This window comes from Rhinopithecus bieti, unplaced genomic scaffold (assembly GCF_001698545.2).
Source record: "Rhinopithecus bieti isolate Rb0 unplaced genomic scaffold, ASM169854v2 scaffold_3043, whole genome shotgun sequence".
NCBI lineage: Eukaryota > Metazoa > Chordata > Mammalia > Primates > Cercopithecidae > Rhinopithecus > Rhinopithecus bieti.
The window spans coordinates 2,261,118-2,274,510 of NW_016804580.1; the positions used below are offsets into that span (position 1 = coordinate 2,261,118).

The following is a 13,393-nucleotide window of genomic DNA, read 5'->3' on the forward strand; positions in this document are numbered from 1 at the left end:
AGATTTGGCTTTGTTGAATTTCTATATTGATTACCTGATTTTAATGTCATTGATTTCTGTTCTTTCATTATTTTCTTCTGCTTACTTTTGGATTTAGTTTGCTCTTCCTTTTCTAGTTTCCTAAGAAGGAAGCTTTGAGTATTGAGTTTAGATCTTTATTGCTTTCTGATATATATAATTTCTGATTCTTTTCTGAAATCCAATGCTCTGAATTTCCCTTTGAGCACCACTCTCACTCTTGTCTCACAAATTTTGATAAATTTTGTTTTTATTTTCATTCATTCAAAACTTTTTTAGTTTCTCTTGAGATTTCTTTCTTAACTCATGTGTTATTTAGAGGTATGTTATTTAATCTCCAGTTATTTTGGTATTTTCCGGCTATCTTTCTGTTATTGATTTCTAGTTTAATCCATATGACCTAAGAATAGAAATTGTATGACTTCCATTATTTTAAATTTATTAAGGTCAGTCTTATAGCCCAGAATGTGGTCTATCTTGGTGAATGTTCCACATGAGCTGGGGAAGAATTTGCAATCTGCTCTTGTTGGATAAAGTAGTCTATAGATGTCAATTATGTCCAATTGATTGATGTCCTGCTGAATTCAACTATGTCTACAGATTTTCTGCCTGCTAGATCTGTTCATTTAGTTATCTTCCAATTTTTTTTAGGTTCAAGGGATACATGTGCAAGTATGTTACATAGATAAGGTGCATATTGTGGGGATTTGGTATACAGATAATGTTGTCACCTTGGCAATCAATGTAACACCCAATAGGTAGTTTTACAATCCTCACCCTCCACCTTAAGTAAGCCCTAATGTCTGTTATACTCTTCTTTGTGTCAGTATTTATTTCCCACTTATGAGTGAGAACATGTGGTATTGGTTTTCTGTTCCTGTTGTAATTCACTTAGGATAATGGCCACCAGCTTCATCCATGTTGCCACAAAAGATGCAGTCTTTCTTTTTTATGGCTGTATAGCATTCCATGGTGTATTTGTACCATATTTTCTTTATCCACTCCACCATTGTCAGGCATTTAGGTTGATTCTATGTCTTTGATACTGTGTATAGTGCTGTGATGAATATATGGGTGCGTGTGTCTTTATGGTAGAATGATTTATATTCTATTGGATATATAGCCAGTAATGGGATTGCTGAGTTGAATGGTAGTTGTATTTGAACTTCTTTAAGAAAACTCCAGACTGCTTTCCACAGTGGCTGAACTAATTTACATTTTCTGCAGCAGTATATTAGCATTCCCTTTCTCTGCAACCTCACCAGTATCTGCTGTTTTTTAACTTTTTAATAATTGCCATTCTAATGGGTATGAGATGGTGCATCATTGTGGTTTTGATTTGCATTTCCCTAATGATTAGTGATATAGAGCATTTTTTCATATGCTTGTTGGCCATGTGTATGTCATCTTTTGAGATATGTCTGTTCCTGTCCTTTGCTCATTTTTTAATGGGGCTATTTGTTTCTTGCTTGTTAATTTATTTAAGTTTCTTATAGATTTTGGATATTAGACCTTTCTTAGATTGATAGTTTGCAAATATTTTTCCCATCCTATAGGCTGTTTAGTCAGTCAAGAGTTTATTTTGCTGTGCAGAAGATCTTTAGTTTAATGAGGTCCCACTTGTCAACGTTTGATTTTTTTTGCAATTGCTTTTAGAGTCTCTGTCATGAAATCTTTGCCAAGACTGATATGCAGGATGGTATTTGCTAGGTTTTCTTCTAGAATTTTTGTAGTGTTAGGTTTTACATTTAAGTCTTTAATCCATCTCAAGTTGATTTTTGTATATGGTGAAAGAAAGGGGTCCAGTTTCAATCTTCTGCACATGGTTAGCCAGTCATCCCAGCACCATTTATTGAATTGAGAGTCCTTTCCTGCTTGTTACTGTCTGCTTTGTCAAAGATCAGATCATTGTAAGTGTACAGCTTTATTTCTGTGTTTTCTAACCTGTTCCATTGGTTGGATAATTACATCTTGTTGAGTCAAACCTTCTATCATTATGTAATGCCCTTTTTTTGGTCATTTTTGATCATTGTTGGCTTAAAGTCTGTTTTGTCTAAGGTAAGAATAGCAGCCCCTGCTCTTTTCTGATTTCTGTTTCTTAATAGATATTTCTTCATCCCTTTACTTTGAGTCTATAGGTGTTCTTGCATGTGAGATGGGTCTCTTCGAAGAAAGCATACATTTAGGTCTTGCTGCTTTATCCAACTTACCACTCAGTGCCTTTTAAGTGGGACATTCAGCCTGTTTATGTTCAAGGTTAATATTGATATGTATGGATTTGATCCTGTCATTGTGTTGTTAGCTGGTTGTTATGTAGACATGATTGTGTATTTGATTTATAGAGTCAGTAGTCTATGTACTTCAGTGTGTTTGTGTGGTGTCTGGTAATGGTCTTTCATTTCTGCTTAGCCCTTCCTTAAGGACCTCTTGTACGTCAGGTCTGGTGGTTGCAAATTCCATTAGCATTTGCTTGTCTGTAAAGGATTTTATTTCTCCTTTACTTACGAAGCTTAGTTTTGCTGGATATGAAATTCTTGGTTGAAATTTCTTTTCTTTAAGGATTCTTAATTAGGCCCCCAACATCTTCTGGCTTGTAGTGTTTCTGCTGAAAAATCTACTGTTAGTCTGATGAGTTTCCCTTTGTAGGTGACCTGCCCCTTCTCTCTAGCTGCCTTTAATATATTTTCTTTTGCATTGACCTTGAAGAATCTGATGACTATGTGTCTTGGGGATTTTCTTATATAGAATCTTGCAAGGGTTTTCTTCTCTGAATTTTCTGAATTTGAATGTCAACCCCTGTAGTAAGGTTGAAGAAATTTTCATGCACAGTATCCTCAAATATGCTTTCCAATTTGCTTGCTTCTTCTCCCTGTCTTTCAGGAATGTCAATGAGTCATAGATTTTATCTCTTTACATAATGCCATCTTTCTCAGAGATTTTATTTTTTTTAGTTCTTTTTTCTTTATTTTTGTCTGACTGAGTTAATTCGAAGAACCACTCTTCAAGCTCTGATATTCTTTCCTCATCTTGGTCTATTCTGTTGTTAATACTTCCAATTGTGTTACGAAATTTATACAGTGAGTTTTTCAATTCTGTCAGCTCACTTTGATACTTTCTTAAAATGGGTATTTTATCTTTCATTCTCTTGAATCATTTTACTGGATTCTTTAGATTTCTTGGAATGGGTTTCAACTTTCTCTTGAATCTCGATGATCTTTGTTGCTATCCAGATTCTCAATTCTAGGTCTCTCATTTCAGCCATTCCATTCTGGTTAACAGCCATTACCGGGGAGCTAGTGTGGCAGTTTGGACGTAAGGAGACACTCCTGATTTTAGAGTTGCCAGGGTTCTTGTTCTGGTTTGTTTGCATCCATGTGGGCTGATGTTCCTTTAGCTGTGGTATAATTTGAGCCTGGTCAGTTAGCTTCATTTCTGGATGTTTCCAGAGGGCCAAGGCTTTGGGCAGGGTCTTTTTTTGTGGCTGAATTCTAGTCCCTGGTTTCACAGAGGTCTATATTAGCATAGTATTTTTAGTGTTGAAATTTGGGCTCTAATCCAGTATATGGTGCTTAAGAGTAATGACCAGTAGACAGGCTCTTAGCCACTTGGTTCCTCTGTATTTCCTTGTGTTTGCATCCACTTTCCCTTATTCATTCTCAAGTGCTATTCTTTTTTATGTAGATCTAAGTTTTTGACCAGTATCATTTCCCTTCTCTCTGAAGAATTTTTAACATTTCTCACAAGGCATGGCTACTGGTAACAAACAAATTCCCTCTATTTTTGTTTTCTGAGAGAGTCTTTATTTCTCCTGCACTTTTGAAATATAATTTAGTAGGGTGCAGGAGTTTAGGTGAGTGGTTTTTTCTCTTAACACTTTAAATATTTAGTTTAGTTTAAATATTTTAGTTCACTTAAATATTTAGTTAAATATTTAAGTTCTTGCTTGCACAGTTTCCGAGAAGTCAGATGCTTCTCATCTTTGCTTCTTTAAAGGTGAGAAGTATTTTTCATCTGGTTTCTTTCAAGGTTTTCTGAAGTTTAAAGATGATATGCATAGATATAGGGTTTTTTTTTTTAAGCATATCTCCTGCTTGATGTTCTTTGAGCTTCCTATATTTATAATTTGGTGTTTGACATTAATTTGGAGAAATTCTCAGTATTGTTTCAAATATTCCTTCTGGTGTTTTTGCCTCCTTCTCCTCTTTCTAATATGTTATGCCTTTTGTAGTTGTCCCAAAGTTCTTGGATATTCTGTTCAGAGTTTTCTTTTTTCAGTCCTTTTTTCTCTTTGGCTTTCTGTTTTTCAAGTTTGTTTTGTAAAATCCTCAAGATCAAAGATTCTCTCTTTAGCCATGTCTAATCTACTAATTAGCTTGTCAAAGACATTCTTCATTCTTGTTACAGTGTTTTTAATCCCTAGCATTTATTGTTTATTTTTCTAATAATTTCCATTTTTCTGCTTACATTTTCCTTCTGTTTTGAATATTGTCTCCTTTTTTATTAAGTTCCTTAGCATATTAATCATAGTATTTTAAAACTCCTGGTCCAATCATTTCACCATTTCTATTACGTCTGATTTTGATCCTGATGGTTGTTCAGTTTCTTTGAAGTTTTTTGCCTTTTAACATGTCCTATAATTTGAAAGGTAGACATGTTGTACTGAGTGAACAGAATTGTGCTAAATAGGCCATTAGTAATGTGGTACTAAGGAATACATATGGGAAGGGGAAGGCTCTATAGTCCTTTGGTAGATCTCAGTCTTTTAGTAAGCCTGTGCCTTGGACTATGAACTTCATCAGTGTTTCTCATTATCCCTTCCCCCAAGGAAGACAGGATGGCTAGAAATGGCTGAAATTTGGTATTTTCCTTCCACAGGTAGATTAGGCTTTGATAAAACCACAACAAGTTAGGCTCTGGTTAACCAATTTCCCCTGAGGGAAGATCTTGTTAAGAGCAGAATGCTCTGGTATATTTCAAAATGATTATTTTCCCTCTCCCACTACCAGAAGTATAAGAAGATTTTTCTCCAGTTTTCACTGTGAGAACCTGTGGAGCTCCTGGAGGTAAAACTCACAAAATCTGGGGGCCTTCTATGATTGAGTCTTCTGGAATTTTAAACTCAAGAGTTGTCCAGGCTGAGCTTTCAGCAATTCATTCTTTACAGTCAGATTTTCTTAACCTTCCACTGACTGGTTCTAGCAGAGGTTTCTGCTACTGGGCTTTTGCTCTGGTAAGTTGTGACTGTCTAAGTCTACCTGCTGTCTCTCCAATGTCTGAGACAGTGTGTACCTTTCTCTGATGCATCTAAAAAGAGTTGTTGATTTTTCAGTTGATCAGCTTTACTTGTTAGGACAGAATGGCAATTGCTCATTTGTAAGCCAAATGGTGACTTGCACCATCAGTTCCATTTTGTTCTTAGATGCTTGCCTTCTGCAAGGACAAACTAAGCCATTTACAAATGGGCTGGAGTTAGAGACTCCCACAGAATGTGTGTTCCTCCAGAAATTAAGCATATTTAGAATGCCCCCAAGAGAAGTTTCTGAGTTTTCTTCTTTATCACATTCCGTAGAAACAAATATGGTTCTGCTTATCAAATGCAAATATATACCTGCCTCCATGTGCACAATGACTTTTAGGACCCCTCTTGGAAAAAGATGTCATACGTCAGTTAAGTGAACTTTATGAATGGAGAAGCAAATCACTTCTAAACGTTCATAATGCCAAAAGCTATGCATTCCTGAGAGAGAAAAATACTTAAAGTACAACCTTACCTTCATGGGAGACGTCTCTAAATGTCATCAGTAAATGAATATTGTTTCTATATTTGAATTGCAAATTTTATCAATGAAAGCTCTTTGACGTCTTTATCTTGGAAGCATTGGAGGCTGATCTTTCTTCTTCAGTGTGTATATTTATGAATCATGAATAAAGGTAAATGTTGAAATATTTGATAATGGGTCTTTAGTGATGCCAACAGGAAACCAGTTTCAGATTACGATGGAAATGGACAGCAAAGCCTCTGCTTGTCATGAGAGTCTGAAACTCAGATGTACAAGAAAGAGGGACAAAATACAAGTTCCAGAGGATGTATTATAGATCATCCTTCTTTGTGACACGTTCTCCCAAGTTTACGGTTATCACATAGGACCAGATACTGGTATTTGTCTACCTTCTTTCCTGATGGTTCTCCTAATTTTCTTCATGAGTATTTATTTTAAAGCTTCAACTTGACTAGGAATGCAGTTTTAGGGATTGACTCAAGTTTAAAACATTTTCTTTTCTTTTTTTTTTTTTTTTTTTTTGAGATGGAGTCTTGCTCTGTCACCTAGGCTGGAGTGCAGTGGTGTGATCTGGGCTCACTGCAACCTCCACCTCCTGGGTTCAAGCAATCCTCCAGCCTCAGCCTCCCAAATAGCTGGGATTATAGGCATCTGCCACCACGCCTTGCTAATTTTTGTGTTTTTAATAGAGATGGGGTTTCACCATACTGGTCAGGCTGGTCTCGAACTACTGACCTCAGGTGATCCACCTGCCTCGGCCTCAAAGTGCTGGGATTACAGGTGTGAGCCACTGCGCCCCACCAAAACATTTTCTTAATGTCACTTTCTAAAATGTTCAGAAATGCGACTTAGCAGTTAGCCATCACAAGTAGTTTTCAGTTAGGTGACAGAACTTGTGGGGACCATTCTCTGTGGATAAGTCATAGTTTGTGGACTCTGCTGCATTTTAAGGCATTTCTTACCTGTGCCTTGATTCACAATTGAAAAAAGAACTCAACAATGGCAGACCAAAGGGATGCACTTTAGCTAAAGATTCTTTATTTCCAGAAAATTACAACTACTTGACTAACAACTCTTTGTATCTACTGATTTGGGTTGGACAACTTGTGAAACATAGTGGTAAGAAAGGAAGTTACTTCTCTACTTCAAGGTTTCCAAGTTTCTGGCAGAAATCTAAAGAAAATTTATCTTAGCACTACCTCTGGGCAAGACACTTTGCTAAAATGTCCTCCTTTTTCTCTGTACCTTTACGTCATTGTTAATATGGTCTATTCATCATTTTCCCTCCTCTACTCTTAGAGTATAAATCAAGATCAGTAAAATTGCTCAATAACAGGAATTAACTGCCCTGCAGGAAGAAGGGATGTTTCTTTTGTTTTTGAAATTCAGGAGGGAAATGGTGGCATTTAAACTCTTGCCAGAAATTTTAAATTTCTAACAAAGAAATAAAATCCTCTTGAAAATTGATTCATATGAACCTTTATTTTCCTTCAAAATTTACTGGCTAAAATGATGGAAAAATATATACATGTATGGAGATTAAGAGAAGGTGGAAAGCTATAATTAGATAGGGTTTGAGTTTTGGCATTTCATATTTGTAGCTCTTGGAAAGACTTTCTGTAGGACTCTCTGGTATTTGGTATCTAGGAGACATTATGGTTCATATGTTCATCCATAATCATACTAAAAAGAGCTAAGTATTGTCACAAAAGCAGGTTTAGCTGGGTTTCTCACCAAATTGATTTATGTGTGAACACAGGAAGTTCACATAGGCCACCAAAATTGAAATTGAAACTTTTATTTCAGGATGAGAATCTCATTAAACTTTTTTTGAAACGTTGATTCGCACTGTTTGTCTATTATCTATGAGCTTTTAGTCTTTTCTTTTCTTTCTTTCCTTTTTTTTTTCTTTTGAGACGGAGTCTCACTCTGTCACCCAGGCTGGAGTGCAGCGGCGCCTCCCAGGTTCACACCATTCTCTTGCCTCAGCTTCCTGAGTAGCTGGGACCACAGGCGTCCACCACCACACCCGGCCAATTTTTTGTATTTTTTAGTAGAGACGGGGTTTCACTGTGTTAGTCAGGATAGTCTCGATCTCCTGACCTCGTGATCCACCCGCCTCGGCCTCCCAAAGTGCTGGAATTACAGGCATGAGCCACCGCGCCCAGCCAATTCTTTTCAAACACATATTGTCTGCCTTGAAAACATAGAACCAGTACTGTGATATCTTTTATAACAAAGGCAGCATAATAGCATAATAGAAAATATATATATATATATATATATATATATTTTGAAATGGAGTCTCACTCTTGTTGCCTAGCCTGGAGTGCAGTGGCACAGTCTTGGCTCACTGCAACCTCTGCCCCCCAGGTTTAAACAATTCTCCTGCCTCAGCATTTCAAGTAGCTGGGATGACTGGCACCTGCCACCATGCCTGGCTAATTTTTATGTTTATTATTTAATAGAGTATAAGTTTTACCATGTTGACCAGGCTGGTCTCAAACTCTTGACTTCAAATGATCTGCCAGCCTAGGCCACCCAAAATGCTGGGATTACAGGTATGAGCCACCGTGCCCAGCCTAAAAATTATTATAGATTGTACCTTTTTCCAAAATTTTTTGGACCATTTAATTTTCCTCCTCTTGAATTACCTGTTTGGTATCTTTTGCCTAATTTTCTGTTGGTGTGTTTGCTGTTATTGTTTATTGATTTATTAAGTGTTGATTATTGATTATTGATAACTAATTCATTATTGATTGCATCATGTATTTTATCAAATTTTCATTAAGTGCAGTGACACTTTTATGCCTAATAGGACGTTTCTGCCATTGACATTTTCCATTTTTTTCTAATTAGACCAATTTGCCCTTTGTCATAATAGACAAGGATGAATTTCAGATAGAAAGGGTGAATTTCAGATAGAGTTGTTCTTTGCAGTTATTTGTATGTTCACTACAGTTAAGGGGAGACCTGGTTTCTTGTCCTTCTTCTGACATCACAACAATGTGACTGTGGGTGAGCTGTTATCCTCTCTGAGCTAACGTTTCTTCAAAACTGAAAGGAGTGAATAGTTTTATCACTTGCAGGATTATGAGAAATGAAAGAGGGAAAAATATATAAGAAAGGACGTGATAAATAGATGTAAATGAAAGGCAAATAAGTATCACATAAAACTTTGTAGCCAGAACAACCTGAAAGACCTGGCAGGAAAGAAGTGCTGCTAGAAGGCACAGCTAGGCCAGGTGCGGTGGCTCACACCTGTAATCCCAGCACTTTGGGAGGCTAAGGTGGGTGGATTGCGAGGTCAGGATATGGACACCATCCTGGCCAACACGATGAAACCCCATCTCTACTAAAATACAAAAAATTAGCCAGGCATGGTGGTGCGTGCCTGTAGTCCCAGCTACTTGGGAGGCTGAGGCAGGGGAATTGCTTGAACCCGGCAGTTGGAGATTGCAGTGAGCCAAGATTACACCACTGCACAGGAGCCTGTTGCAACTCCTGAAGACATTGGATTCCATGTAAATGTTGCCTCTGGAGTTGTGAAAATATTCATGATGTTTTCTGGTGGATAATGCTGTCACCTATATAAAAGAATAAAGAATTCTTGATTTTCTCACTGGGAGTAGGGTCACTGACTCTCATAAAAGATACATTCAATTTGATAGGTATTAAATCTTCCAAGCAAGCAGCAGGTTTATAAGCTTAGGCTAGTGAGAAAAATAATAGATTGAACAATTGTTTTAAAAATTTGGGACAATGTTGTAATCCCAGCACTTTGGGAGGCCAAAGTGGGCAGATCACCTGAGGTCAGGAGTCAAGACCAGCTTGGCCAACATTGTGAAACCCAGTCTCCACTAAAAACACAAAAATTAGCCAGGTGTGGTGGCATGGGCCTGCCAGCTATTTGGGAGGCTGAGGCAGGAGAATTGCTTGAACCCAGGAGGCAGGGAGGTTGCAGTGAGCTGATGCCACTGCACTCCAGCCTGGGCGACAAGAGTGAAACTCTGTCTCAAAAATAAATAAATAAATAAATAAATAAAAATAATTGGGACTTTTTTGGATTTAGTCAAAACAGAAACAGCTTGAAATTCTGCTATAATTTCCAAGATATTAATTCTAGCTCTGTGTTTTTGTACCTAAAATATTTTGGTAATTAAATCGACCCTAATCTAGGGTCTACTTCTCCCCAGCCAAAGACCCTTCCTGGAAGTGTGAGGCAAAGATGGAAATTCAAAAATGAGCTTTTCTAAAATGTAGGTTCATGAAGATACTGATGATTTGAAAATTCATCTCAAATTGTATCTCTTGAACCAGAACCATTTTTACTACCATGCTTCTATCTTGCCTGAAATATTTTTCTCTGTAATAATCCACTCGAAATAAGCATGATGGCTCAATAGATGACCTATACTTTATAAGTCATTGCCAACAAAACCTTTCCAGAAATCACTTCTACTGTGTACTTTATCAAAGACTCACAACAGCCAGGTGGCAGTGGGGACAGAGATGGGATATGCTGTTAATTCAGCCATGTTTTATCAAAGATAATGAATAATCCTGTTTGAAAAATGAGGAGAAGGAGGAGGAGAGGGAACTACCCAAGGTCTTATTCCATATTTGGAAATCAGATTAATCAAAGTTTGAGCCTGTAAATGACTACAGAGGGTATAACTGCATCTCCTCACAGATGCAGTTTGAGATGCAGCTTACTGGGATAAAGGAAGATGGTAGCCTATGTTGTCTGGCTTTGGAGAAAACTATTAAAAAATACTTAAAACTGTTGAGAAGCAAAGGTATTGGGGCTGAGTGCAGTGGTTTGTGCCTGTAATTCCAACACTGTGGAAGACTGAGGCGGGAAGATCAGTTGAGCCCCAGTGTTTGAGATCAGCCTGGGCAACATAGCAAGAGATCATCTCTACTAAAAACCTTAAAATTAGCTGGGTAGGGTAGTGTGCACCTGCAGTTTTAGCTACTCAGGAGGCTAAAGTGGGAGGATTGCTTAAGCCCAAGAGTTCAAGGCCACAGTGAGCTATGATCACATCACTGCACTCTAGCCTGGGCAACAGTGAGACCCTGAATCAAAAAAAAAAAAAAAAAAGAAAGAAAGAAAGAAAAAAAAAGTATTGGAAAATTCCAATGCATGTACCTTGTACCAGTGGTTCATGCCTATAATCCCCAGCACTTTGGGAGGCCGCAACAGGCAGGCTGCTTGAGCCCAGGAGCTCAAGACCAGTCTGGGCAACATAGGGAAACCCCATCTCTACAAAAAATGCAAAAATTAGCTGGTCGCAGTGGCTCGCACCTGGAAGGCTGAGGTGAGAGGATCACTTGAGCCCAGGAGGTAGCAGTGAAATGTGATCACAGGCATTGCACTCCAGCCTGGGTGACAGAGCAAAGACCCTGCCTCAAAAGAAAAGGATAAAAAAATAAAATAAAAAAAAAACACTGCCAATTCTGGGATCCTCATAAGCACAATCAAATGGCTTAATTTTAGCCTACATTTCAAAGTCATGGTAGAGTAGGTATTCAGCATTTTGTAACTGTTTTGGGAATTTTAAAGGTTATTAAGCTCTGAATAACAGTCGCTCATGTTTTCCCACCAAGCTTTTCCCAGCAGTTGAATATATCTGGATCTTATTCTGGTTTTTTATTCTTTTTTTAGCTTCCTGAAATGACTCATGTTCAAACACAACGACCCTGGATGATGTTTCTTCTGCAAAACTTTGGATTGATCCTAGGTTGGCTTTCTCTCCTACTCTTGGCTATATATGAGCAAAACATTAAAATATAAGTTAGGATTGTCAACATCTTTCAAAAATGCATTTATATAGTCTTACTTTGTTTCTTTCATTGCACTCTATAGTGATTTTTAAATTAAGAATTTTTTATCTTAGGCAAAGTGTGTATCTTTCAATTCATTAACTTATTAATTTTATAATGCAGTTTTATTTTTGGAAACATATAAATATCAGACTGTCCTTAATTGAAATTTTGTCTTTGGTTTCCAACACCATGATAAAACTCTTGCTTTTTAAAAAGTAGTTGGTAAATTCTGCATAAATTCTAGTAAATTTTAAACAAATAGACTGTTTTCCTAAGACAGAATGTTTGTTTGTAGCATTTAAAGTGGACAGATGCCTGTTGGGATGAAATCAACTGCTACTTCTTTGATGTTAATTTTTTTCCCTGTGCAATTATAAATTGTAAGCAAGTTAAGTGACAAGCAAATGTAATAAAGACTAGTTTTAATATGGTGGTTTTTATTACCTTCTGTTACTGGATGTCAGATTCTGAGTCATCTCTTAAAAACCCAATATATAGTTCACCCACTGACTCTAGAGCGCTCATTAACAAGCCATCTTGGGAGGCCTAAAGGATAACATGTCAGCATTCTTATATGTAAGTCGTCAAATGAAATCTGTTCCAGGCAAGGGGAGGTGGAAACATAAGATGAAGTTCAAAATTTTTAAAATAACAAAACTGGAGTCAGGCAGTAGATGAATGCCTAAACTCTCACAGATTTAACAGCGGATATTTATGGGAATAATCCCACTAACAAGTGAGATATATTTTGTCTTCTTTCTGAGGAAACAGAATCCTGAACAGGATTTCAGTAGGTAAGTTCATGAAATGTACATGAAATGTACATGCAATTTACTGATAACCTAACGAAAGTATTAAAACAGAAAATAACCCTGGCTTTAGTCATTTTTCTTAGAAAATGGATGCCTTATATTTTTCTTATTTTTTAAATGATATGTCTTGACAAGGGAAAAAAGTCCATTTTACTGCCGAAATGACTCATGGTGCTCAGTCAAAAACATCTCTCCTATCTCTTACTCGCCAGTAGGTTTTTTGGTTTGTTTTGTTTTGCTTTTGGTTGTTGTTGTTGTTGTTGTTGTTTTGCTTTGCCCTACTCAAACACAGTATTTTTTTTTTCAACTACCTTTCTTTGATTTCAAAATGAGGTGGATTTCTTCTCCAGTTGTCTTTAGAGCTTAATTTAAGCAAGGGCCATGCATCATCATTGGATAGTGCAATAGTTCTAAAACTTGGGCACAAACAAGAATTAACCAGAATGCTTATCTATGGAAAACACAAATTGGCCGAGCATGGCAGTTCATGCCTGTAATCCCAATGCTTTTGGAGGCCGAGGCAGGAGGATCATTTGAGACCACCAGGAGTTTGAAACCAGCCCGGACAACATAGCAACATCTCATCTCTACCAAAAACAAAAGCAAAAACAAAAAAACACTAGCCAAGTGTGGTGGTGCATGCCTGTAGTCCTAGCTGCTAGGGAGGCTGAGGTGGGAGGATGGTTTGAGCCCAAGAGTTCAAGGCTGCAGTGAGCTCTGATGGTACCTTTGTACTCTAGCCTCAGCAACCGAGCAAGACCCTATCTCAAGAATTAAACAAAAACACAGATTTGTTGGGCTCCATCCATCAATTCTGATTCTGTAGGTCTGGAGTGAGGCCTGTGACCTTGATTTTGAACCACTTCCACGTGATGCTGCTTCTGCTGGATGGGGTACCACTGGTGTGACAGACGTTGGGCGGACTTGGCTTCAAGAAAGTTTAGGCACACACCT

General features: G+C 37.5%; 1 protein-coding gene across 1 annotated transcript in view; it reads left to right on the forward strand.

Annotated features, from left to right (window-relative positions):
* SLC39A12 (solute carrier family 39 member 12) overlaps positions 1-12,053 on the forward strand; it is an 84,441-nt gene extending 72,388 nt beyond the window's left edge. The window contains 1 exon segment of the mRNA XM_017869209.1: positions 11,467-12,053. Coding sequence (XP_017724698.1) covers positions 11,467-11,595 — 129 coding nt within the window. The 3' untranslated portion in view covers positions 11,596-12,053.
* Positions 12,054-13,393: the final 1,340 nt, after the last annotated feature.